Source organism: Papio anubis, chromosome X (genome assembly GCF_008728515.1).
Source record: "Papio anubis isolate 15944 chromosome X, Panubis1.0, whole genome shotgun sequence".
Taxonomy (NCBI): domain Eukaryota; kingdom Metazoa; phylum Chordata; class Mammalia; order Primates; family Cercopithecidae; genus Papio; species Papio anubis.
Window position 1 is genome coordinate 112,863,145 of NC_044996.1, and position 26,777 is coordinate 112,889,921.

The window sequence follows — 26,777 nt, forward strand, 5'->3', positions numbered from 1 at the left end:
CAGATCATTACATACTTTGTTTAAATAATGGGTAGACCCTTTAGCCTTATACATATGGCTATTTAAAATAGTTTCTTACAGTCTGAGAAAGTAAGCCAAAGAGGATTGTACTTACATAATTTTTTTTTATTTTTAAATTTTTGTCTTTATATTGTGCCTCTTTCTGTAGTTAAAAAAAAAAAAAGGAAAATGACACTGTATAATGTAACTGGAGGAATATACATTGAAATTGAAATTCAAATATGGCTCTCAGCTTGAGAGAGGTAGCATAAACCTTTGTTCTAGTACTAATGCAAATATTCACTTAAATTTAATGGAAAGCTAACATGTGAATTAAACAAAATGAATATGCAAAACCTATCTATTGGGCCGGTACGGTGGCTCATGTCTGTAATCCCAGCACGTTGGGAGGCCAAGGCGGGTGGATCACTTGAGGTCAGGAGTTTGAGACCAATCAGGCCAACATGGTGAGACCCCTGTCTCTACTAAAAATATGAAAAATTAGCTGGGCGTTGTGGCATGTGCCTGTAATGCCAGCTACTCACGAGACTGACATAGGAGAATTGCTTGAACCTGGGAGACAGAGGCTACAGTGAGCTGAGATCACGCCACTGCACTCCAGCCTGCCCGACAGAGTGAGACTCCCCCAACTCAAAAAAAAAAAAAAAAAAAAAAGGCACCTATCTATTGCTAAACCCCCACACCATGAGTTTTATTGTGATATGAATTCAATGTATAATATCTTAATTTGTATTTTGGTCTATTATTTCAAGCTCAGAAAAATACTGAAGTCATTGTTAAGGAAAAATTTGAAATGAAATTTAAATTTCACTTCATTTCCCCTTAAAAATGGCATGAAGACTGAACTATAACATACACCAGGTGAAGCAGATTCTGAGTAAAAGACAAACTAATTGGAGGAGACACTAGAGCATTCTGCAGTTCAGAGCTATCAATGCTGGTGGCGTACCAAAATGGACTACTTAGATTGTCCTTTTCAGGAAGGTGTATTGACTGCTCTAGGTTGGGGGCACTTTGGTTCATGAGTAATTGGTGCATCTGTTTCATGACAATTTCTATGCTGTATGTTATGTTAGCTCTTAAATAAACTTGGATTTGTTTCAGAAAGACAGGTATCACGGTTTATATTCATTGTATTTGCTGCTAAATATGGTGTTGTTAAGTGACTGTAAGATAATTTTCTCCTTTATTTCTCTTCCTTCTTGTTTTTTGTTTACAAATTAAGTTGGGGAGTAATGTTTAGTACCCAGGAATTGAATTTCTCCGTGTGCCAGGCAACGTTACTGAGTCAAGTAAAAAAACTGCCCTGATTTACTGATTTCACATAAACCACTTATTCCTTTCAAATCAACCATAGGGAGTTTGTAACCCTCCACAGCTCACAGGAACTTTGGAAACATAAATGGCATAAAAACTGTTTCATAAGACACCTAAGTATTTACAAAACCTGAAAAGAGATGCTGAAGGATTTATGTCATGCCCAGCGACTTAGTTCTTTTACTTAATGGGCTCTACAATTAGTTTTAAAAAATAATTACTCAAATAACCAGATGTTAATTGATTAATGGATGCTACGAAAATTTTAAGGTCAGTAAATCACATAATGAGATTTTTATCTCTAAATGGTGAACAGAATGTTAAAATGGTGGAAACAATAATATTGTAATTTTATCCAAATAATCATAGCATTTCAGAATGGCAAGCTTCCTTAGCCATTCTCATTTTCTCAACTCACTAGCTTTTCTTCAGTACTCCTGGTACCTGATTGTCAGTTTTCATTTGAATTCTGTCAGGAATTAAGGGGAAATCCAAAAGCCATGCCTTCCAAATTCCACATGTTGATCTCTGTTTTGCCTTTTGAAGCAATATTACCTTTTCACTTGGATGTTCTTCAAATATTTTAAGGTAGCTCTTAATTGCCTCTAGTAGGTCTTTATTCTACATCTGACTTTCCTTTCTCTTCAAACTTCTTGGGAAAATTAGATAGATTATAACTTTCTACCTATATTTTTCTGAACTTTTGATCCTTTGCAGGCACGATTGAAATATTTTCTTATCTGTACAAATGGGCAAATACATGCAAAAGCAGATTGAACTATAGTGGTGTATAAAATGTAACCCAGGTTTATTCTGTGATCTTTCTTGTTTTAACAGGTTTTAAAAGCAGATCTAGAAAAGAAAAAGCAATCCATGGACAAACTTTATTCACTCAAACAAGATCTTCTTTCAACACTGAAGAATAAGTCAGTGACCCAAAAGATGGAAGCATGGCTGGAAAACTTTGCCCGGTGTTGGGATAATTTAGTCCAAAAACTTGAAAAGAGTACAGCACAGGTTAGTGATACCAATTATGCTACAGATGATCTCAGAGATTTTTTAAACCTGTATTAAGAGAGTAGCATTATAACCCTACAAAAGAAGCAACCAGATTAGTTTTTACCCTGTGTTTAGTTAAATAAAAACATGATTCTTTTGCCTGTCTTCTTGTTGGAGAATGCTGAGGAGGAAGAGTACTAATTAACTGAACTTGTTACTGCCCTAGAGTGAATTTCTTCCAGCCCAATAGTAATGGGGAACTGAGTGACTTAGAGCAGGTGAACAAAATGCTGGGAAACTGTATCATCACCATCTAACCCCAAATCAGAGATTGCTGGAACCACTAGGACCATTAGCCAACTCCATTTTACTCTTGAGAAAAATGAAACTTAGGGAAGAAAAGTAAATTTTTCAAGACAAGTTAGTGGTAGGAGGACTAGGGTTCAGGTCCTTTGATTTCTTGGAAAGTTTTTTATTAGTGCAGTTAATTATCTGGCTGTTGTACCTTTTCTGCCATAGACTGCTGATTTCATAAAATCATGAATGTGGCTTAGTTATACTAACACATATGGGCTGTAGATTATGAAAACATCTCAGCTACATTTGGGGTATGTGGTTTTATTATAATAATTTTTAAAAATTTAATCACTAAAATGGGGTATTGTTAAAAGCTGAACCTCTTCTTGTCTTATATAATTGGATGGTAGAATAATGAGTAGTCATTCAAGATATAAACATGATATATAATAGTATTTAACATATTCTGCCACATAGTCTGGCATTATAAGGAATAACTTTAATCACAATTCATAGCTCAATGCACATGCATACACTTCCATATTCAATAGATTTTAGGCATATACTTCCTCTATTGTGAGACAAGCACACGAAATTTGTTTTCTTGAGAATTGACATCTGATAAGTAGCACTTAGGAAATGCCTTTTGAAGACATGAAGTTTGTAGTATTGCCTCCAGGAATAAAATTTAAGACAGCATAATAAACCAGCCTATATGATGTTCAATCACAGTTCAATGTTACTTTTAATCCAATTTGATATTTAAAAAAATAATTTGAAGAAATATGAATATAAATTGTAATAATTTCCCACACAATCATTAGATAATAAAAACTCCATTTGTTTTCCATTAAACATACTTTAGCAATTAATTGATCTAATAATAATTTTACTACTGTATTGTCATTCCTCCAATTTTATGTGATCTGCCCATGGCTTCTTTAAAATACATTGGTATTTATGTAATAAATACATGAGACTTTAGTCAATTTAATACTTTTTAACCCAACGTTAACATTATTCCCATATGTACCCATTACTTCTGTAGATTATTGCTGCCATAGAATGGTCAGTTGCCATGTTAAGAAAGATTGTCATTATTTGATAAAGAAAGTTATTTTGACATGCATCCTTTTTAAGGGATATGTTTATGGAGCTGTAACAGTTAACCACAGGTCGTGTTCTAGTTCATTTGCATTGCATGCAGTGGTTCTCAAACTTGAGTCTGCATAGTAGCCGCCTGAGGAGCTAATTAAAATGCATATTCCTAAACACTTTGTTCAGAAAAATCTCATCCATAAGCTATGATAAGGACCTAAAACTCTACATCTTTACATGAAATTAAGTCCAACATGCATTATAGCATATATCTCTTCACTTGCTCATAGGGATACAATGAAGACAAAATGGACGCATAGACATGAAAGCATTTGAGGGGAAAATGGTTGAGCTTGATATGTAAGTCATGTAGTTAGTCTGAAGGGCTTTTTGTGGTTCACTGTCTGCTTTTTTTTATTTTTATTTTTTGAGATGGAGTCTCACTGTGTCGCCCAGGCTGGAGTGCAGTGGCGCAGTCTCAGCTCACTTCAAGCTCCGCCTCCCAGGTTCACACCATCCTCCTGCCTCAGCCTCCCAAGTATGTGGGACTATAGGCGCCCACCACCACGCCTGGCTAATTTTTTTGTATTTTTAGTAGAGACAGGGTTTCACCATGTTGTCCAGGATGGTCTCGATCTCCTGACCTTGTGATCCTCTCACTTCGGCCTCCCAAAGTGCTGAGATTACAGGCGTGAGCCACCACACCGGGCCCACTATCTGCTTTTAATTTTATTTTCAGTTACACGCTCCTATTGTGGGCTAGAAACAAATAAAAGGACTTAACATCATGTAAGTTGTTTTCCAGAACACTAAGCTTGAGTCTTTCTTAAACTCATATTTCAGTTTTCTCTCATTGCCTTTCCAAAAATTATGCTGTCATAGGATCGATCCAAATCTTTACTGGTTGTTTTTGAGCTCACAGGAAGATACAAATGGAGCTACCCAGGAAAAGAGAAATTAAAAGCAGGTAAAGAGAGACAGCAGAGAAATAGTGTCATGTAAGAGCAACTAATTTTCTTTTATCTGTGTCAAATTGACCTTGATCAAAATTACATAAGAATTCCAAGAATATGGGCTGTAAGGTTGTGACTTTGAAGAACAAAGCTCACTTGTATGTGCATTTTCTATAATGATTGTGGGAGAAAAATCAGTTTCATTAATGACTATTCACATGATACCCTCAATTGTTTCAAAGATTATTTTAAATAATTAGTATAAAGAATGAGCAAAGTTCTTATAATGGTTAAAACCTATTGTGAGGCAGGGTATGGAAATCGTGATGGAGATGACAAGGCATCCAACTGTACTCATATAAAGAACACTGCTTGTGCGTATGATTGCTATTCAGGTCAAAGCTTGGAGGCATTTTTGACCCTATGAAGCAGTCGCATGGCAAGAGATCAAAACGTGAAAAAAATAATCAGCTGGGAGGGCTGCTCTCTTGCATTTCAAACTCAGATTTGACTTGAATAATACCTGGACACAAGTATGAGGGTATTTAAGTTGATTAGAAGGTAGCCTAAGAAGATAGAAAATACTTTGTTTCTAAATGTTGGAGAGAGAATGACTCTTGCTATGTGGAGGCTTACAATGAGAAAAGAGGGCAAATATACCCTGGATTGACTTCTTTAAAAACTCAAATGATCCTGTTTCCCAGTAATTTTTCATAAATATACTTGTTGCAATTTGCACAATTTTTTCTAGTTGCCTTAACCCTGATCGATATATATTTTATCTTGATCATAATTGTGAAATATGATAGTGACGAATTCCGTCAACATTTGCTTGTCTGAAAAGGATTTTATTTCTCCTTCACTTAGGAAGTTTACTTTGTCTGGATATGAAATTCTGCCTTGGAAATTCTTTTCTTTCACAGTGTTGAATATTAGTCCCCAGTCTCTACTGGCTCGTAGAGTTTCTGCTGAGAGATCTGCTGTTAATCTGATGGACTTCCCTTTGTAGGTGACCTGGCCTTTCTCTCTGGCTGCTCTTAACATGTTTTCTTTCATTTCAACCTTGGAGAATTTTATGATTATATATCTTGGGGTTGGTCTTCTCAGTGAGTATCTGGCATTTCTTGAATTTGAATATTGGGCTGGCTTTCTAGGTTGGGGAAGTTCTCCCGGATGATATCCTGAAGTATGATTCCCAACTTGGTCCTGTTCTCCCCATCTCTTTCAGGTACCCGAAACAATCTTTGCTTCAGAATTTACATAATCCCACATTTCTCAGAGGTTTTGTGCATTCATTTTTACTCGTTTTTTTCCTCTAATCTTGTCTACCTGTCTTATTTCAGCAAGATAGTCTTCAGGCTCTGAGATTCTTTCCTCTGCTTGGTCTATTCAGGTATTGACACTGTGATTGCATTCTGGAGTTCTCGTATTGCGTTTCTCATCTCCATCAGGTCATTTATGTTCCTCTGTAAACTGGTTATTCAGGTTATCAGCTCCTGTTATGTTTTATCATGGTTGTTAACTTCTTTGCATTGGGTTAGAACATTTTCCTCTAGCTCAGGGAAGTTCATTATTACCCCCCTTTGAAGCCTACTTCTCTCAATTCATACATCTCAGCCTCAGCCCATCATCTCATTCCAGTCAGAATGGTGATTATTAAAAAGTCAAGAAACAACAGATGCTGACAGGGTCGCAGAGAAATGGGAATGCTTTTACACTGTTGGTGTGAATGTAAATTAGTTTAACCATTGTGGAAGACAGTGTGGCGAATCCTCAAAGAACTAGAACCAGAAATACCCAGCAAGGCCTTGACTGGGCATATACCCAAAGGAATATAAATCATCCCATTATAAAGATACATGCGTTTGTATGTTCATTGCAGCACTATTCACGATAGCAAAGACATAGAATCAACCCAAATGCCCATCAATTATAGACTGGGTAAAGAAAATGTGGTATATATACACCATGGAATAGTATGCAGCCATAAAAAGGAATGAGATTTTGTCCTTTGCAGGGACATGGATGGAGCTGGAAACTATTATTCTCAGCAAACTCATGCGGAAACAGAAAACCAAACACTGTGTGTTCTCACTCATAAGTGGGAGCTGAACAATGGAAACACATGGGCACGGGGAAGAGAACAACACACAGTGGGGCCTGTTGGTGGGAGAGGAGGGAGAGCGTCAGGAAAAACAGCTAATGGATGCTGTGCTCAATATCTATGTGATGGGTCAGTAGGTACAGCATACCACCATGGCACACATTTACCTACGTAACAAACCTGCACATCCAGTACATGTACCCTGGAACTTAATAAATGTGAGAGTAAGAAATGTATTATAATTAATATTTTAAAATAGAATTTATGTGATTTGAAGCATTACTTTCCTCGTTTGACCGAAATCACATGTGCTGTTGAAAGGGTATATTATTCATATGCTTTACAATTTGATATGGTAATTGTAAGTACCATGTTATACCATAAATTATAATTACCATATTTAATATATAATTTACATTAAGTATTATACACCATACACTGGCTGCTTTGGTGTAAGCATATATTTTTTTTCAGGCGAGTCTAAAGGTTTTGTAGTTTTGTGAATTTTTAGTACAGTAAATTGTCTTAGGGATAAGGAAAGTTGTATGACTTATTAAGGTTCAAATATCTCATTCTCATTTTGTGAATATTTTTCTATATTGCTAACAACCATTTTTACAGCATTCTCAACTGTGAGCACCTCTTTAATATAAAATATATATGCTCAGAATTTGCCTCTTCTTGTACATGGCAGTTCATGTTCATGCTAGATATGTTTGTGCTTACATTCAAGGATGCCCAAAAAGAGAAAATGATTATTATATAATTACATGTATTTTCTATATCATTTATATCCTGATGAGAGATTTATTATATGTGCTGCCGAAGCAAGCAACTGATGAGAGATTTAAAACTCCTATCAAATAGTAATATAAAACGTAACTGTAAATGATAAGCCAATGCTTTTCATTATATCCAAAATGCAAATAGAAATATGCAAACATACCAAGATGAAAATTTCTTTACATACTCTTCTTTTCTGAGTTCATTCTCATTCTTTAAAGATCCTGTATTTTAGCCCTTCATAAAATAGTCTATGTTCACATTCTGGCTGTACCCATTCTCAGAGCATAATTTTGTAGACCTCTTTGTACAAGAGGGATATAGTTGCAAATGGTTTGCCTCTCTTCTTTTTTGTCCAGTAATTTTAATTAAAAATACTCTAAGGCTTTTTAGTTAAAAGCCTTTTTCATTGCTTCCTGAAAGCTTTTCAAGACTAGTAAGCCTGATGCCAATAAAAAGGAAAGAAAATGATTTTTTAAAACCTAGAATTAAAATTACCTCACTTATTTTGTGTTTCCTTCTTATTTAAGTTCATAGAATTAACTTCCTTAAATTTCAGGAGATGTTTTGGATAATTTCTCAGGTTAAAGGTTTTATTAGAAAAGTTGGAAGTTGGCTGAGGGTGGTGGCTCACATTTGTAATCCCAGCACTTTGGGAGGCCAAGGCGGGCAGATCATCTGAGGTCAGGATTTTGAAACCAGCCTGGTCAACGTGGTGAAACCCTCTCTCTACTAAAAATACAAAAAAAAAAAAAAAAAAAAAAAATTAGCCAGGCGTAGTGACAGGCACTTGTAATCCCAGCTACTTGGGAGGCTGAGGCAGGAGAATTGCTTGAACCCAGGCGGAGGTTGCAGTGAGCCAAGATCATACCACTGTACTCCAGCCTGGATGACAGAGCGAGACTTCGTCTCAGGAAAAAAAAGAAAAAAGAAAATTTGAAGTTACATCTCAAATAACTTTGGAAATTAACTATCATTTTGCTACCTCCAACTAAAATAGATATTTGAGAATGGGCCTTGTACATCAGTGCAATAGGTTTTACCTTGTAAATGCATTGTCTGTAACAATATAAAATGTTGTAAGCACTAAAAAATTTAATACATTGGGTCTGAGTTAACTCGTGGAATCTCTCATTCTTTATTTATAAATTTAAAAGAAAGGTAACCTAGGCAGATTTCTATAGTGGCCATCAAGTTCTAAATGTCTTGGATATGTTTCTCTTTGCTTTTATGTAAAACTCTGGAGTACTTAGTGAAGAAGATTCCTACTTTGTCCAGTGGAGAGGCAGCTAGAAAATAATGATAATGGCCGGGCATGGTGGCTCAAGCCTGTAATCCCAGCTCTTTGGGAGGCTGAGGTGGATGGATCACGAGGTCGTGAGATCAAGACCATCTTGGCTAACACAGTGAAACCCCATCTCTGCTAAAAATACCAAAAAATTAGCTGGGCGTAGTGGCATGCACCTGTAGTCCCAGCTACTCAGGAGGCTGAGGCAGGACAATTGCTTGAACCTGGGAGGCAGAGGTAGTGAGCCAAGATTGTGCCACTGCACTCCAGCAGTGCACTCTGGGTGACAGAGTGAGACTCCATCTGAGAAAATAATGATAATAAAATCCTACCCCGTTTCAAAGGAGACTTATTCAATTATTATACTGTATTCATTGAATATGTCATTAAAATACCATAAAGACAAAATGCTCAACATCTATATGACACACCTATTATCTCCTGACAAAAAATGAAATAACACAAAAATACAAACCTATACTTGATAATATCCATCCCTAATTATAGAATGTGTTTCATTACTTCAGTGTTATATGGTATGTAGAGGAAAGCCAGATGGATCAGAAAAAAAGAAATTTCATTGCTTTAGAATTTTTGCAGGTGCAATTAATTCACACGGTTGCTCAAATTCTGTATTTAATATGTATCCAGAAGACAACATACATCTCTTCCTTCTGATACAATCTGTACTAAAGACAATGTAAAATGAGTAACAAAATACATTAAATCAGACAATTTTACAGAATAAACCTTCTTAATCATCATATAATATTTATTTCAAATAAACGAATGACTTGTGATGTCTTCTAAGTATTTGACAGTAATTTTCCTCATGATTCCAATGTCAGTACTTATTCAAGAAGTTTTATTCCCTTATTATCAGTATCAAGACAATAATTAATAGTAAAATTACCAGGCTATTCTCATGAACTTTGGCACTCATTGTATACTACATTCAGTTATGGGAAGTCCTCCATACTTCATAAGATAAAGCATTTTACATCCTTGTCATTGGTAACTCAGCTTTCTTTGTGACCACCTGATCTTTTGCCCAAGGATTCTCCCAAAGTTCAACATATAAATATTTTCTTTTTCTTAGAGATGCAAATCTTGACCAGATTTTTGTGCCTTGTGCTACCATGCCTGTGGAGTTGGTTTTTAAGCATGGCTATCAATTATTATCTAAAGCTGTTGCTATGATTATGCAGTATGTTTTAAACTGTAGAAGTACAATTCCTCCATCTCCATTAAAACTCATTGATCACTGCAAAGAGTTACATATATGTACAAACAACGTAATGAAAAACCTTGATCTACAATTGTCAACCTGATTGTGTGTGTATAGTGTAATTTGACTAATTTTGCACAGATTTCAATATAGCATGTCAAGAGCCAAACATATTTAACATTCAGTAACTCTTCCTATATAATACTTATGACATGTCACTGTTTACAATTTCAATATTCTGAATTTATGTATGTATGTGTATGCATACAAACACACACCACTTAAAAGGAAACCACCATTTAAAAAAGTGTACAAGTGTAGGAGCAAGTGAGCCTAGCTGATAAGAATGGGATGAATGAACAATCAGACTTGGATTTATATGCTTTGCTACTGAAAAATTTTATCTGCCTAAACAAGGTCACTTTCATCTATAAAATAGGATTAATATTAGTACTTACTCTTAGGGTCATTGTGAGGTAATAATAGCTACCGTTTATGAAGGCTTTACAGCATAACAAGGGAGTATTCTAGATCTTTTGAATAAGATAATCAATTCAAAAGACTTATTGTAATGCCTGGATAATGTAAAATGCTTCATAATTGGTACCTGTTATTGCAAGTATTAGTATTTTCAAAAAAAAAAAAATGTTATGCTAGATTAGGTAACTAATACTTTACAGCTTGTATCTTTCTAGTAAGTATCTAAATATTCAAATACTAGAATATCTCAAAAGGCAAGAAGTCGAAATCTCTTACCCCAGCATAACAAAGAACTTACAAAGGCAATAATATGTAAATAATTAAATGGAAAGTTAAAAGTTGCAATTAAGAATGTCAGTCTAAAATAAAAGGGAAAATTTTTAGCCTGTTCTTGCACTGCTATAAAGACATACCTGAAACTGGGTAATTTATGAAGAAAAGAGGTTTAATTGAGTCATTCCTGTTTATGGCAGTATAGTATTTCATGGTGTCTACGTACCACATTTTCTTTATCCAGTCTATCATTGATGAGCGTTTAGGTTGATTCCATGTCTTTGCTATTGTGTATAGTGTTGCAATGAACATACACATGCATATATCTTTATAATGGAATGATTTATATTCTTTGGGTATATACCCAGTAATGGGATTGCTGGGTTAAATGGTCTTTCTGCCTCTAGGTCTTTGAGAAATCTCTGCATTATCTTCCATAAGGGTTGAGCTAATTTACACTGCCACCAACAGTGTAAAAGCTTTCCCTTTTCTCCACAACCTCACCAGCATCTATTGTTTTTTGACTTCTTAATTATAGCCATTCTGACTGTTGTGAGATGGTATCTCATTGTGGTTTTGATTTACATTTCTCTAATGATCAGTGATGTTGAGTTTTCTTTCATATGTTTTTTTGGTCACATGTATGTCTTCTTTTGAGAAATGTTTGTTCATGTCTTTTGCCTGCTTTTTAATGAGATTGTTTTTTTCTTGTAAATTTGTTTAAGTTCCTTGTAGACTCTGGACCATGGCCAGATGGATAGATGTCAGAAATTTTCTTCCATTCTGTAGGTTGTCTGTTTACTCTGATGGTAGTTTCTTTTGCTGTGCAGAAGTTATTTAGTTTAATTAGATCCCATTTGGTCAATTTTTGCTTTTGTTGCAGTTGTTTTGGCATTTTCCTCATGAAATCTTTGCCCATGCCTATGTCCTGAATTTTATTGCCTAGGTTTTCTTCTAGGGTTTTTATTGTTTTAGGTTTTGCATTTAAGTCTTTAATCTATCTTGAGTTAATTTTTGTATAGGTTGTAAGGAAGAGGTCCAGTTTCAGTTTTCTGCATAGGGCTATCCAGCTCTCCCAAGACTACGTATTAAATAGGGAGTCCTTTCCCCATTGCTTGTTTTCTCAGGTTTGTCGAAGATCAGATGGTTGTAGGTGTGTAGTGTTATTTCTGAGTTCTCTATTCTGTTCCATTGGTCTATATGTCTGTCCTTGTACCAGTACCCTGCTCTTCTGGTTACTGTGGCCTTGTAGTAAAGTTTGAAGTCTTAGCTTTTGGGCTGAGACGATAGGGTTTTCTGGATATATAATCATGTCATCTGCATACAAAGATAATTTGACTTCCTCTCTTCCTATGTGAATACCCTTTCTTTCTCCTCCCTGATTGCCCTGACCAGAACTTCCAATACTATGTTGAATAAGAATGGTGAGAGATGGCATCCTTGTCTTGTGCAAGTTTTCAGGGGGAATGGTTCTAGCTTTTGCCCATTCAGTAGGATATTGGTTGTGGGTTTATAATTTATGGCTCTTAGTGTTTTGAGGTATGTTCCTTCAATACCTAGTTTATTGAGAATTTTTAACATTAAGGGATATTGAATTTTATTAAATACCTTTTTCGTGCCTATTGAGATAGTCATGTGGTTTTTGTCTTTAGTTCTGTTTGTGATGAATCACATGTATTGATTTGCATGTGTTAAACGAACCTTGCATGCTAGGGATGAAACCAACTTAATTGTGGTAGATAAGCTTTTTGATATGCTGCTGGATTCGGTTTGCCAGTGTTGTATTGAAAACTTTTGCATGAGTGTTCATCAAGGATACTAGCCCAAAATTTCCTTTTCTTTCTTTCTTTTCTTTTTTATCTCTGCCAGGTTTTGGGATCAGGATAATGCTGACCTCATCATATAAGTTAGAGAAAAGTCACTTCTTTTCAATTTTTTGAATAGTTTCAGTAGAAATGGTACCAGCTCTTTGTACCACTGGTAGAATTCAGCTATGATCCTTTCTGGACCTGGGCTTTTTTTGGTTGGTAGGATATTTATTACTGCCTCAATTTCAGAGCTGATTATTGATCTGTTCAGTGATTCAGTTTCTTTATAATTCAGTCTTGGGTGGGTATATGTGTTCAATAATTTATCCATTTCCTCTAGGTTTTCTAGTTTATGTGCATAGAGGTGTTTATAGTATTCCCTGATGGTTCTTTGTATTTCTCTAGAATCATTGGTGATATTCCTCTTCTAATTTTTGATTGTGTTTATTTGATTCTTCTCTTTTGATCTTCATTAGTCTAGCCAGAAGTCTATCTTTTTTATTTTTATTTTATTTTATTTTTTTCAAAAGATCAGCTCCTGGATTCATTTATTTTTTTGAAGGATTTTTCATGTCTTTATCTCCTTCAGTTCAGCTCTGATCTTGGTTATTTCTTGCTTGTTTGCTCTTGGTTTTCTAGTTCTTTTAGTTGAGATGTTAGGCTGTTCACTTGATATCTTTGTAGTTTTTTGATGTGAGCATTTAGTGCTATAAATTTCCCTCTTAACACTGTTTTAACTGCATCCCAGAGATTCTGATACATTGTCTCTTTGTTCTCATTAGTTTCAAAGAACCACAGAGATGGCAGCTGGTCTTCCCCCCAGAAGCTCTTTCCCAGGGAGAGATCAGAGCTCTATCCATAGAACCCTAGGTGGAATTGCTGAAGTCCCCCACAGGGAGGTCCCACCCAGTGAGGAGGATGGATCAGGCTCCCACTTAAAGAAGCAGACTGGCCACGATCTGGCAAAGGGTGCCACTCACTTTTAAACAAATCTCATGAGAACTCTATCACAAGAACAGCAAAGGGGAAGTCCACACCCATGATTCAGTCACCTCCCATTAGGCCCTTCCTCCAACACTGAAGGTGGAATTCAACATGAGATTTGGGTGGGGACAGAGAGCCAAACCGTATCAGAAAATAACAGCATCAACAAAATAAATTTAAAATTTAAAAATAGCTGAATAGTTGGTAATTGCAACTACAGTCATGTGCTGCATAACAACATTTCAGTCAACACTGAACCACATATATGACAGTGGTCCCATAAGATTATAATACTGTATTATTTTTTACTTTTATTTTTGCTTCAGGGGTACATGTGGAGATTTGTCATATAGATAAATTGCATGTCACAGGGGTTTGGTGTCCAGATTATTTTGTCACCCAGGTAATAAGCATAGTACCCAATAAGTAGTTTTTTAATCCTCGCCCTCCTCCTACCTTCCAGCCTCACGTAGACTACAGTGTCTGTTGTCCCCTTTGAGTTCGTGTGTTCTCTATGTTTATCTCCCACTTAGAAGTGAGAAAATGGCCTGTAATCCCAGCACTTTGGGAGGCCGAGATGGGCGGATCACAAGGTCAGGAGATCAAGATCATCCTCGCTAACCCGGTGAAACCCCATCTCTACTAAAAAATACAAAAAACTAGCCGGGCAAGGTGGCGAGCGCCTGTAGTCCCAGCTACTCAGGAGGCTGAGGCAGGAGAATGGCGTAAACCCGGGAGGTGGAGCTTGCAGTGAGCTGAGATCTGGCCACTGCACTCCAGCCTGGGCGACAGAGCGAGACTCCGTCTCAAAAAAAAAAAAAAAAAAAAAAGTGAGAAAATGTATTTGGTTTTCTGTTATTGTGTTAGTTTGCTTATGGTAATGGCCTCCAGCTCCATCCATGTTGCTGAAAAGAACATGATCTCATTTTTTATGGCTGCATAGAATTCCACAGTGTATATGTACCATATTTTCCTTATCCAGTCTACCACTGATGGGCATTTAGGCTGATTCCATGTGTTTGCTATTGTGAATAATGCTGCAATAAGACATACATGTGCATATGTCTTTAGGGTTGAGGGATTTATATTCTTTTTGGTATACTCAATAATGGTGATTGCTGGGTCGAATGGTAATTCTGGTTTATGTTCTTTGAGAAATCATCCAACTGCTTCCCACAATGGCTGAACTAATTTACATTCACATCAGCAGTGCAATAAACATTCCCTTTTCTCCACAACCTTGCCAGCATCTGTTATTTTTTGACTTTTTAATAGTAGTCATTCTGTCAAATGGTATCTTACTGTGGTTTTGATTTGCATTTCTCTAGTGAAGTTCAGCATTTTTTTCACATGATTGTTGTCTGCATGTATGTCTTTCTGAAAAGGGTTCATGTCCTTTGCCCACTTTTTAATGGTGTTGTTTGGTTTTTGCTTGTAAATTTGTTTAAGTTCCTTGTAGATTCCGGATATTAGACCCTTGTCACATGCTAAGTTTGCAAAATTTTTCTCCCATTCTGCAGGTTGTCTGTTTATTCTGTTGATAGCTTCTTTTGCTGTGTAGAAGATCTTTAGTTTAATTAGGTCCCATTTGTCAAGTTTTGTTTTTGTTTCAATTGCTTTTGGTGTCTTTGTTAAGAAATCTTTGCAATTTCCATGTCCAGAATGGCATTACCTAGGTTATCTTCCTGGGTTTTTATTGTTTTGGTTTTAGATTTAAGTCTTTAATTCACCTTGGGTTAATTTTTGTGTATGGTGTGAGGAAGGGGTCCAATGAATAGGCAATCCTTTCCCCATTTCTTGTTTTTGTTGATTTCATTGAAGAACAGATAGTTGTACGTGTGCAGCCTTATTTCTGGTCTCTCTATTCTTTTCCATTGGTTTATATGTCTGTTTTTTGTACCAGTACCATGCTGTTTTGGTTACTATATCCTTGTATAGTTTGAAGTCAGGCAGTGGGATGGTTCTGGCTTTTTTTTTTTGCTTAGGATTACCTTGGCTATTCTGGCTCTTTTAGTGGCTCCATATGAATTCTTAAATAGTCTTTCTAATTCAGTGAAGAATGTTATTGGTAGTTTGTTGGGAATAGCACTGAATTTAAAAATGCTTTGGGCATTATGGCCATTCTGTCAATATAGATTCTTCCTATCCGTGAGCATAGAATATTTTTCCATTTTTTGTGTGTTATCTCTGATTTACTTGAGCAATACTTTATAATTCTCATTTTAGCAATGTTTCACCTCCTTGGTTAGCTGTATTCCTACGTATCTTATTTCTTTTTGGCAATTGTGAATGGGACCATGTTCTTCATTTGGCCTTAGCTTAAATGTTGTTGGTGTGTAGGAATACTAGTGATATTTGTACACTGATTTTGGATCCTGAAACTTTGCTGAGGTTGTGTATCAGATCAATGAGCTCTTGGGCAGAGACTATGGCCAAAGTATAGAACCATATCATCTGCAAACAGGGATAATTTGACTTCTTATCTTCCTATTTGGATGGCTTTTATTTATTTATCTTGCCTGATTGCTCTGGCTAGGATTTCTAGTACTATGTTTAATGAGATTTGTAAGAGAGGGCACGCTTGTCTTATGCCGGTTTACAAGTAGAATACTTCTGACTTTTGCCCATTTAGTATACTGTTGGCTGTGGACTTTTTAAAGATGGTTCTAATTATTTTGAAATATGTTCCTTCAGTGCATAGTTTTTCGAGGATTTTTAACGTGAAAGGATGTTGAATTTTATAGCATGCATTTTCTGTATCTGCTGAAATGATCATGTAGTTTTTGTTTTTTTATTTATGTGGTGAATGACATTTATTGACTTGTGTATGTTGAATCAACCTCGCAACCCTGGGATAGAAGTGCCTTGATCATGGTGGATTAGCTTTTTGGTGTGTTGCTGGATTTGGTTTGCTAGTATTTTGTTGACTATTTTTGCATCTATGTTCATTAGGGGCATTGGCCTGAAGTTTTCCTTTTTTGTTGTGTGTCTGCCAGGTTTTGGTATCAGGACGATGCTTGCCTCATAGAACAAGTTAGGAAGAAGCTGCTCCTCAGTGTTTTGGAATGGTTTCAGTAGGAATGATACCAGCTTTTCCTTCTGAATCTGTTAGTATTCAGGTGTGAATCTGTCTGATCCTGGGCTTTTTCTGGTTGGTGGGCTTTTTGTTCCTAATTTAATTTCGGAACTCATTATTGGTCTGTTCAATGATTCAATTTCTTCCTGGTTCAGACTTGGAAGGTTGTATGTTTCTAGCAATTTATCCATTTCTTCCAGGTTTTCTAGCTTGTGTGCATAGAGGTGTTCATTATGAATAGTCTCTGAGGGTTTTCTCTATTTCTCTGGGGTCAGTGGTAACATCCCCCTTATTTTTTTATTGTGTTTGAGTCTTCTCTCCTTTTTTCTTTATTAGTCTAGGTAGTGGTCTATCTTTATTATGAATTCTTTCAAAGAACCAGCTCCTAGATTCATTGACCTTTTCTATGGTTTTTTGCATCTCATTTTCCTCCAGTTCAGCTCCAATTTTGGTTATTTCCTGTCTTCTAGCTTTGGGGTTAGTTTGCTCTTGTTTCTCTAGTTCCTTGTGATGCTCATTTTGTAATTAGAGATCCTTCTAACTTTTTCATATGGGTGTTTTGTGCCATAAGCTTGCCTCTTAACACTGCTTTGGATGTGTCCCAGAGATTCTGGTATGTTACATCTTTTAAATTTTTCATTAGTTTCAAATAATTTCCTGATTTCTGCCTTAATTTCATTATTTAACCAGAGGTAATTCAGGAGCAGTTTATTTGATTTCCATTTTAATGTATGGTTTTGAGAAATTTTCTTAATATTGATTTCTATTTTTATTGCACTGTGGTCCAAGAGTGTTGTTGGTATAATTTTGTGGGTTTTTAAAAAATTTTCTAAAGATTGTTTTATGTCCAACTCTGTATATCATATTTTTACTGTACCTTTAGAGATGTTTGGATACACAAATACTTACCATTGTGCCTACACTATTCAGTGTAGTCACATGCTGTATAGGTTTGTAGCTAGGAGTAATAAGCTGTACCACATAGGTTGGCTGTATGGTAGTCTATACTATCTAGGTTTGTGTAAGTACACTCCATGGTGTTTGTACAAGGACAAAATTGTCTAAGGATGAATTTCTCAGAATGTGTCCCAGTCGTTAAGTTATACATGACTTGTAGTAATTCCTAACAAACTGGAGACAGTGGTAGAAAAAAAGTATTTTATTTCATTGTATGTCCTTTTATATTCTTTAAATTTGCTTAGTTGTGCTTACATTGCTTTTTTTTAATGTGCATTTTTTAAACAAGTGGAAGAGAACATGGAAAGAAAGAATTTCATTGCTTGAGCATAGTTTGTTTTTTCCAGGCCTACCAAAATAACACAATCTTACTGCAAGAAGAGACACACCCTGGAATAATATCAGGAGGCTGGCGCATGCTCTTCCAATTTTTCTCAGAATGAGAAAATGTAAATTTTAACGTTTAAATTTTTTTTAACATATGTAATCTTATGAGTGACAGGGTTGACTATAGAAAAATTCTTCATATTTCCCTGAGAGTTTAGAAAAGATAGTGGTTACTACTGATATTTACCATTATAGAGCACTTATTTTTCTCAGGTATTACATCATTTAATTCTCGAAACCAGGACTGGCTACATAATTTGTGGGCCCAGTGCAAACTGAAAACAAGGGCTTCCTGTTCAAAACCTAAGAATTTCAAGACAGTGGAAGCAGAGCTTGAAAACAAGCATGGAAGTCTTCTGAGCAGGGGCCCTGGGCAACTGCATAAATTACCAGCCCATGAAGCTGTCCTTGCTTGTAATATACCTGTGAAGAAATGTGTTATCCCTACTTTAAATATGAAGAAAATGATGCACAGATTTGAGAAAAGAACCAACCAGCCCCAAATGTCACAGTATATAAACTATGGATCTGGTGTTGAATAACTGTGGAGCTTGGCTCCAAGGCCTCTACTTACAATCACTCTAAGAGGAATCAGCTCCCAAATGTAGAGACAAGTAATTCTAAACTATTTCCCATTTTTACTAGGCAAATTAACTTACAGATCAAATGGATAGTACTTTAAAAGGAAATATATTTCATTTTCATGATCTCATTTGAGAGTCTTAAATAGATTCATAATCAAAATGGAGAAAGGTGACTGGGTGATAGTATAGTTAGCTAAATAAAAAAATTGTTGAATATAGGTCAAAATATAGTCTACTCTAGTTTTGACTCTGCCATATTAAACAATTTAGTGTAGGCACTAAATTATTCTTACCGTGCTTGCAGTTTTCCTCTTTCTAGTGCATTAAGTGACAGGAGTATAATTCCATAGATCTTGACAGATAAATAGAAATGATAGATTTAAAACAACAGTTTGGCAAAACTTTAAAAATTTTTCTTTGCTTACAAAAGCAACATTTTGCGGATAATATCTTATAGTAGAAATTTGGGAACTAAAGGAATACAGAAATGTACACTGTACAACAGAAATTATCTCTACTTTGTCAAAAAAAAACAATGTTTATGTCTAGCATTGTTTATTCAATACTATAAAGCAAACATTTTCCAATGACATTAAAATGTTTGAAATATAATACTCCATCCACATTCATATACCATAATTTACTTAAACTATCATCTGTAACATTAGGTTGTTTCCAAAATTGACTGTTATAAAGACCCTATAAACAAGGATAAATGTTATATGTAGCCTTCAGCATCAAATTAAATTTAAATGTTAAAATGCTAGCTGAGAGAAATCTGTTTTCGTAACATTTAAAGAGAAAATTACTTGATTATGTTTGGTGTATGTAATTATTTTGTATACTAGTATTTTTCATATGGCATTCATCTTTACAATTATTTGTGTGATTATCATCTTCCTTATTTTACCATAAGGTTCCTAAATACAGAGTTTCTATTTTACTCATTTCTGAATGTCCTATAGTGACTATATATTCAACAAACATTAGAATTTTATTGAAACCTTGTGGTTCAGCTGCTGAATAACTTACACAGTTTTAGAATTCTTTGATTGACTATGGTGTCCAAAGCCAAGAAGCATTGGTTTTGGATGACGAATCAAATTAGATCTACTTCTAGCAAATAAATGGCATTATAGAGTTTGAAAATGATATTTATCAGGGTCATGATTATTAGATTTCAAATCTTTAAGACTATCAGGTAGAAATGATACTCAACTTACTCTGCTTTCCTTCAGAGTTCAAAGCAAGTTTTAACAAGAGGAAGTCTTAATGAGGCAGGATTCCTCTGGTTGTTAAGAAGATCTTTCCCAATGGGGAAAGTTTGCTTCCATGCCAAGAAAGGAGTTCTTTTTTTCTGGGAGTAGTGAGTTCTGTAATAATCAGGAGGTTATGTTAAATGGCCTTCATAGTCCCTCTCCTGTCTACATTTCCTAATGATTCTAACACATAATTAAGTGTTTACAGTCAATAACTAAAAGCCGTAAGGAAATTTAGTACATGACTTTTTATTCTGATTATATGAAGTAGGTTTTGAAAGTGATTATTTATTTGTTATATGTAATGAGTTCTACCTTGTATTTACAGGGTGAATGCACAGTTTTCTTATTTCTCCATCCCAAAGGAAATGAAGTAGTATTTTTCAATTACAGTGTAGTAGTGATTATTATATAGAACAATTACAGACTCATGTCTTACTCTTTTATTAAAAATGATTCATTTTTTTTCTTATCAGGCTTAGTATATTTTTAAATGCAGCTTCACAGTATATCATGTTGTCATTTCCCTTTACCCTCCATGGGTACATGTATCCAATTTTATAAGTACATATCAATAAGAAAATATTAATATTACAGAAATTAAGACCCAAATATTTAGTAGCAGATGTGCTCTATAACATTAGATATAACTGCATAAATTAGCTTGGTATTTTCAGAATGTCTGCATTCTGGTCTGTATGTTTAAAATTAGGTCTTTTCTTAATCTGCAAAATATTATCTTCTAGCCACCACTGTATGCAAAGAAAGTTTGCTCATAGTTAAAAAAATATTCAAATAAAAAAATAAATTATATAGGGATCCTACTAAAAAACACATTTTCTTTGCAAAGAAAGTTTGCTCATGGTTAAAAAATACTCAGAAAATAAATGCTCTTGGAATCCTGCTAAAAACTACAGTTTCTTTCTGACAAGAAATCTAATTTTATAACGTAGTGGTCATTTTGTGTTGGGTGGCGTGTTTGAGTTTATATTTTAAGCCTTTTTTTTAGAACTATGTTGCTTTCTGCTTTCATCTTGACATAACTTGTCAATAGACTACAATTAAAGTTGTTTGAGGTTCAGTGATTGATTCTAAATAGTGAATTTATGGAGATCCTAGAGAAGATAAAACCTGTGCTTGGCAAATGTAGAAACTATAACTCTTAGTATCCTTTTAACCTACCAAAATGGAAATCCTTCAGGCCCTCACACATGTAAAGATGTGTCTTCAACAAAAGGTAGCCTTTTTAAGCTATATATGTCAAAGCAATTTTTACTTAAAACATCATGGAAAAGATTTTATTCCTTCCCTGTTAATTGCCAATTTGGAAGCTGAAATAAGAAGATCCTGAGGCTTTTCCCATTTCCTCACATGAAAGGAATCAGTCCTCATGTGTGAGGCAGGCAGATTACTGCAAACCCTTCCCTTACCTCTTGGCAAATTCAGGAAAATTGCTAAAATGAATCTTGACCCAGCCAGATCCCTGCTCCTATGACTGTAACTAAAGGCAGTTTCAATGCAGGCCTCTTGTGATTTCCTTGGAAATAGAACTTGTAAGTAAGTTGGATTACCACAAGGGTAATGATTACCATCCCAAGAGGTAACATTACAATCATCATAAGAGGAGCTCTGTGAGACAGAGGATAAGGAACAATGGTCTCACCATTATATGACTTGTCTATCTCATAATGCCCATGTATTGAGGTGATGGCCTCTCATGTCTTGGCTCACAAATGTGTTTTTCCAAAGATGGATGAACTGTTGCCCACTCCCCCGCCCGCTACCAAAAGTATGAACAGGAAGTAATTGTGATTGTAAACCAAGAAGTGTCTCCAATGATGAATTTGGGAACTCAAATATTTGAACATAATCACTAATTTAAATCAAACAAGAGTGGTGTGATTTTTAGCATTTGAATAACATTCAACATAAAGATATGTATGGACTAATAAGTACTTTATGTTAATCTTTTATTGTAATTTTAAAAGTCGGTTCACTTACTTGATTAAAGAGTCGCTCATTACCAAGTTGAAATAATTTTATTTAAAAATGTATAACATAAAATAATCAATGTATATGATAACCTAAAATGCATTCTACAAACTTAATAAGCATTTAAAATGTGCCAGGCAATGGAATTGGCACTGATGTACGTTACTAAAATTTATATTAAACATTTAAAGCAGCATGTAGAATTAACTATCAGAATGAATTACACACTACATTGTTCTCCTTTGTCCCCACCCCTTATTTCCTACAGTTTGACCAATAAATTGAAGGGGCACTAAATTCACTTGCGATGTTGAGATTACTTTCCTTTGCTATTTTAGTCGAGCTAACTTAAGTCAGATAAAACAATTTTATTTGGCTTCAATATGGTGCTATTTTGATCTGAAGGTCAATCTACCAACAAGCAAGAACAGTTTCTCATTATTTTCCTTTCCCACTCCAAGCAGTCTTTACTGAAGTCTTTCAAGCAATGTCTGACCTCTGTTTCAATACTTCTCACAGATTTCACAGGCTGTCACCACCACTCAGCCATCACTAACACAGACAACTGTAATGGAAACAGTAACTATGGTGACCACGAGGGAGCAAATCCTGGTAAAGCATGCTCAAGAGGAACTTCCACCACCACCTCCCCAAAAGAAGAGGCAGATTACTGTGGATTCCGAAATTAGGAAGAGGTGAGAGCATCTTAAACTTTTATCTGCAAATGAAGTGGAGAAAACTCATTTATAGCAGTTTTGTTGGTGGTGTTTAAACTTCAGCAATATTTCCAGACGCCTCAGGTACCTGTAATGTCAGTTAATGTAGTGAGAAAAATTATGAAGTACTCTTTAAAATTTTCCCAAGAAATCACTATCGCAATATAAACTAAAAGCTTAATGGAAATGGTGTTTTCCGGAGTGAAAGTACAAACTATAGGTGATAAACTACTGTGGTAGCATTTTAATCCTAAAAGTTTCTTCTTTTTTTTTTTCTTTTTCCCTTATAAAGGGCCTGCTTGTTGAGTCCCTAGTTTTGCATTAAATGTCTTTTTTTCCAGTAACAGAAAGTGCATTTTCATCAAGAAGTACACCTATAATAGATGAGATCCACCCTGCTAGTTTACGAGAACATGATGTCTCAATCTGCGCATCCTAAATCAGGAGTAATTACAGAACAGATTTCCTGTTCTTTGATATTTTTAAAGTCTTATCTTGAAGGTGTTAGAATTTTTAACTGATCTTTTTGTGAATATTCAAAATTATGCATTTTAGATAAGTTAGGTATTATGTAAATCAGTGGATCTATTAAAATGATGGCAATAAAATTTTATGAGTGCAAAGCTGGCATAAAAATTATTTTAAAAGGTACAATTTCCCTTTCATTCCAGTTATTGTAATTCTAAGATTACGAAAGAACATTAAAATCTACCGTATGTTTCTAAGCAGCATATGTTTAGAAACTCATGGAACACTTGACATTAGAATTTGTGTATGCCAGGATAGAGAAGTATGAAAAGAACACACATCTAAAAATACCGTGTCAGATGTTTTAAGAAAAAAATCTAGAAAAGTTATTCAAATATATTATTTGGGACTTTCAGTACTTCTCTATTAACTAATGACTTATGACCTACTTTGATAATTCCAAAGAAAATCACTGGGCCTTTTCTCCCTGGTTGTGTCAGCTTGGCTAAGCAAATCTGCTAGTCCAGGGGTCAGCAAACTAAGGCCTGCTAACCAAATCTAGCATGCTGCCAGTTTTGTATGGCTCATCAGTCAAGACGTGTTTTTACATTTTCAAATGGTTGAAAATAAAAGAAAAACAATATTTTATGACATGTCAAAATTACGTAAAATTCAAATTTCGGTGTTATGAGTAATGTTTTAGTGGAACACAGTCATACCGATTTATCATTTACGATTACTTTCACATTACAAAGGCAGAGTGTGAATAGTTGTAACAAAAACTGTGTAGTCCACAAAGCCTAAAATATTTGTTATCTATCCTGTCACAGAAAAAGTTTGTTGACCTTTGCTCCGGTCAAATGGCTCTCAAACTCTATGAATCTTAGTATTCTTTCTGGGGCAACAACTATCAGGAACTTCCAAGCCCTCTACTCTTGGTGGTAATAGAAAGTCTAACAAAAATTGACGGAGTAAAAAAGTATAATGGCACACATCCGTGAAGCTTTTGATGAATTTTCTTTTTATTATTCCTAGTAAGATGTACGTTAACTTGTTTGTTGTCACATTAAACATGTGTTATGCACAATGCTTAGTGGACATATAGATTTATGGATACTTTGCAACATTCCAACAACCCTCCAACAGTTCTCCAAACAGAGTAATAGGGACACCTAGTTGCCTAACCCTCTTAATGTCTTCTTGCCTAATACAGAAATTAACAAAGCAGGCGGATTCATGTCAATCTCTGTCTTCAGAAGCTTATTATTGGCTTCTGTTTGGAGAATAGATTGTGTTGGAAAAAAAAAAGTTTGTTCTGACTTCTTTTTGTTTTCAGGAAAGAGTGACTGACTGGTGGTGAAATATTTTGTCTCCAACATTTGTTTGTATCATAAGTTTTCAGCAATTTTTGTAAGTGCCTAAATGAGAAGTCCCATTGGGCACATAAAGAAAGATTCTTCAAATAAAAGCTAACATTAATTGAGGATTTATTATGTGCTCAGTAGTAGATTCAATGCTTTATTGGGAATGTGTGTATTTTTCCCAATAACCTCCCAAAATAGGTGTGGCTATTACAACTTTATAAAATTATACACAGCTACAGCGTGCCTGAGCCAGGATTTGAACTGAGATAGCTACAAAACCTGGACTGTGTAGTAAAATGTCTTTTTCATGGATATATGAGTAAGGTACTCCTATTGATTTACCTGAAGCTATCCTAGATTACACCTGTCATCCCAGCATAATTATATATAGCATCAACTTTCACTCTCAAGTATGTCCTGATTTGGACAGCAAAATTATCTGACCACTCTATATAAGACACTTGATTGATAAATTTAGACTGAACGAAGTTAGCAGAAAGGCAAACATTTAGGAACAAATTCATTAATTGATAATTGTCTACAGGGTGGAATCTTGTTAAAGTATTATAATGATTAAAGAGACGTCATGCAAATATAACCATAAGCTTTATATTAGCTAGTGCCTCGTTTTTGTATCATGCGAAGCCCACTAATATTTCACTGAATATTGAGGTCTTGACCATCTGTTGAATATTGTTTTATTTAAATCATGTCCTCTTCCAGCTTCTTTGACACACTACCAGTCGTCACCCACGACTCTTTGCCTGACTTGTTTTATTCCTTCTGCCTAATTCCTATGGGAGTATCACATAAATCCATCTCTTTGCCTTTCTGACTTCTTTTTTTTCATTTGTTGTTTTTGCTTTGTTTTGTTTTGTTTTTTGAGACAATGTCTTGCTCTGTCACCCAGGCTGGAGTGCATTGGTGCAATCTCAGCTCACTGCAACCTCCGCCTCCTGGGTTCAAGCAATTCTCTGCCTCAGCCTCCCGAGTAGCTGGAATTACAGGCGCCTGCCACCACGCCCTGCTAATTTTTTTGTGTTTTTTAGTAGAGACAGGGTTTCACCGTCGTGGCCAGGCTGGTCTTGAGCTCCTGACCTCGTGATCCACCCACCTCAGCCTCCCAAAGTGCTGGGATTACAAGCATGAGCCACCGTGCCTGGCCTTTTGACTTCTTTATCTGAATTATCTCCTCTCATTGATTCGAGCCTGGCTGTAAGTGACTGACTCCCAAATCATGTAGCTCCAGATGTGACACTCTCCCTCAAATTAAAGCTTTATATCTCTAAAGCTATTTCCACTTGTGCATCCAGCCACTGCCTCAATGTTCATTTTTATCAAATGGAAACATTTGTTCCTTCCAATTAACCATATCTACTTATACATTGCACACATATTTTAGTTATTATAATTCATTGCCTGTGTGTCTAGAAGAGTATCAAATATTGAAAAAATCATGGCTTTTGGAATCAGAATTACTCAGGTTTGAATGCTGCCTGTTTTTTTTGTTTTTGTTTTTGTTTTTTCCCCAACTTTTAAATTCAAGGGGTAAATGTACAGGTTTGTTACATGGGCAAATTGTGTGTTGTGGTTGTTTGGTGTAGAGGTAATTTTGTCTCTCAGGTAATCAGCATAATATCTGATAGGTAGTTTTTCCATCCTCATCCGCCTCCCACCTTCCACCCTCAACTAGACCCCAGTGTCTATTGTACCCGTCTTTGTGTCCATGTGTACTCAATGTTTAGCTCCCACTTAGAGGTGAGAACCTGTGGTATTTGTGAAACCTGCCCATTTTAATTACTAGCTTATGAGCGCAGGCAAATTACTTGTTATCTGTGCCTCAGATTCCAGTAATCTCACTTTATAAAACACCAGTCATGAGTCATGAGAATTAAATGAGAAGCATTTAATACATTGCCTTTAAGGTGGTAAACATTCAATAAATGCAATGGTTATGATTCTTGTTTGGTGGTGGAGACCGTAGAGACGATGAAGATGGAGGAAGATTGTGATGGGTAGGAGGGATAAAAGTGATGGTGGGAGAGGTAAAGATAGTCGAGGTGGTGATGATGGTGGTGGAGGTAGTGATGGAGATGGTAGTCACATATTATTGACAGGGAAAAATTCCGTAGTAAACATTATCTCAAACCTAACAAATATAAAATTACCTTCCTGTTTTCCTCTTCAAAACAGCATTTACCACCTGACATCTACAGTTCTGTGAATCTTATGCTTTCTTCTCCTTATTTATTATAATTAGATTGTAAGGGCAAGTGCCATCATTTCAGTCATTTCATGATCATTCACATTGCCAAGTCCATAACCTGAGCCATATACCTCA

The 26,777-nt window shown here is 35.5% G+C and overlaps 1 protein-coding gene across 1 annotated transcript in view; it reads left to right on the forward strand.

The window, feature by feature from the left end:
* DMD (dystrophin) overlaps positions 1-26,777 on the forward strand; it is a 2,174,064-nt gene that overhangs the window by 654,223 nt on the left and 1,493,064 nt on the right. The window contains exons 16-17 of the mRNA XM_031660704.1: positions 2,176-2,355; positions 22,408-22,583. Of these exons, the coding sequence (XP_031516564.1) occupies positions 2,176-2,355; positions 22,408-22,583 (356 nt within the window). The remainder of the gene's footprint in view (positions 1-2,175; positions 2,356-22,407; positions 22,584-26,777) is intronic.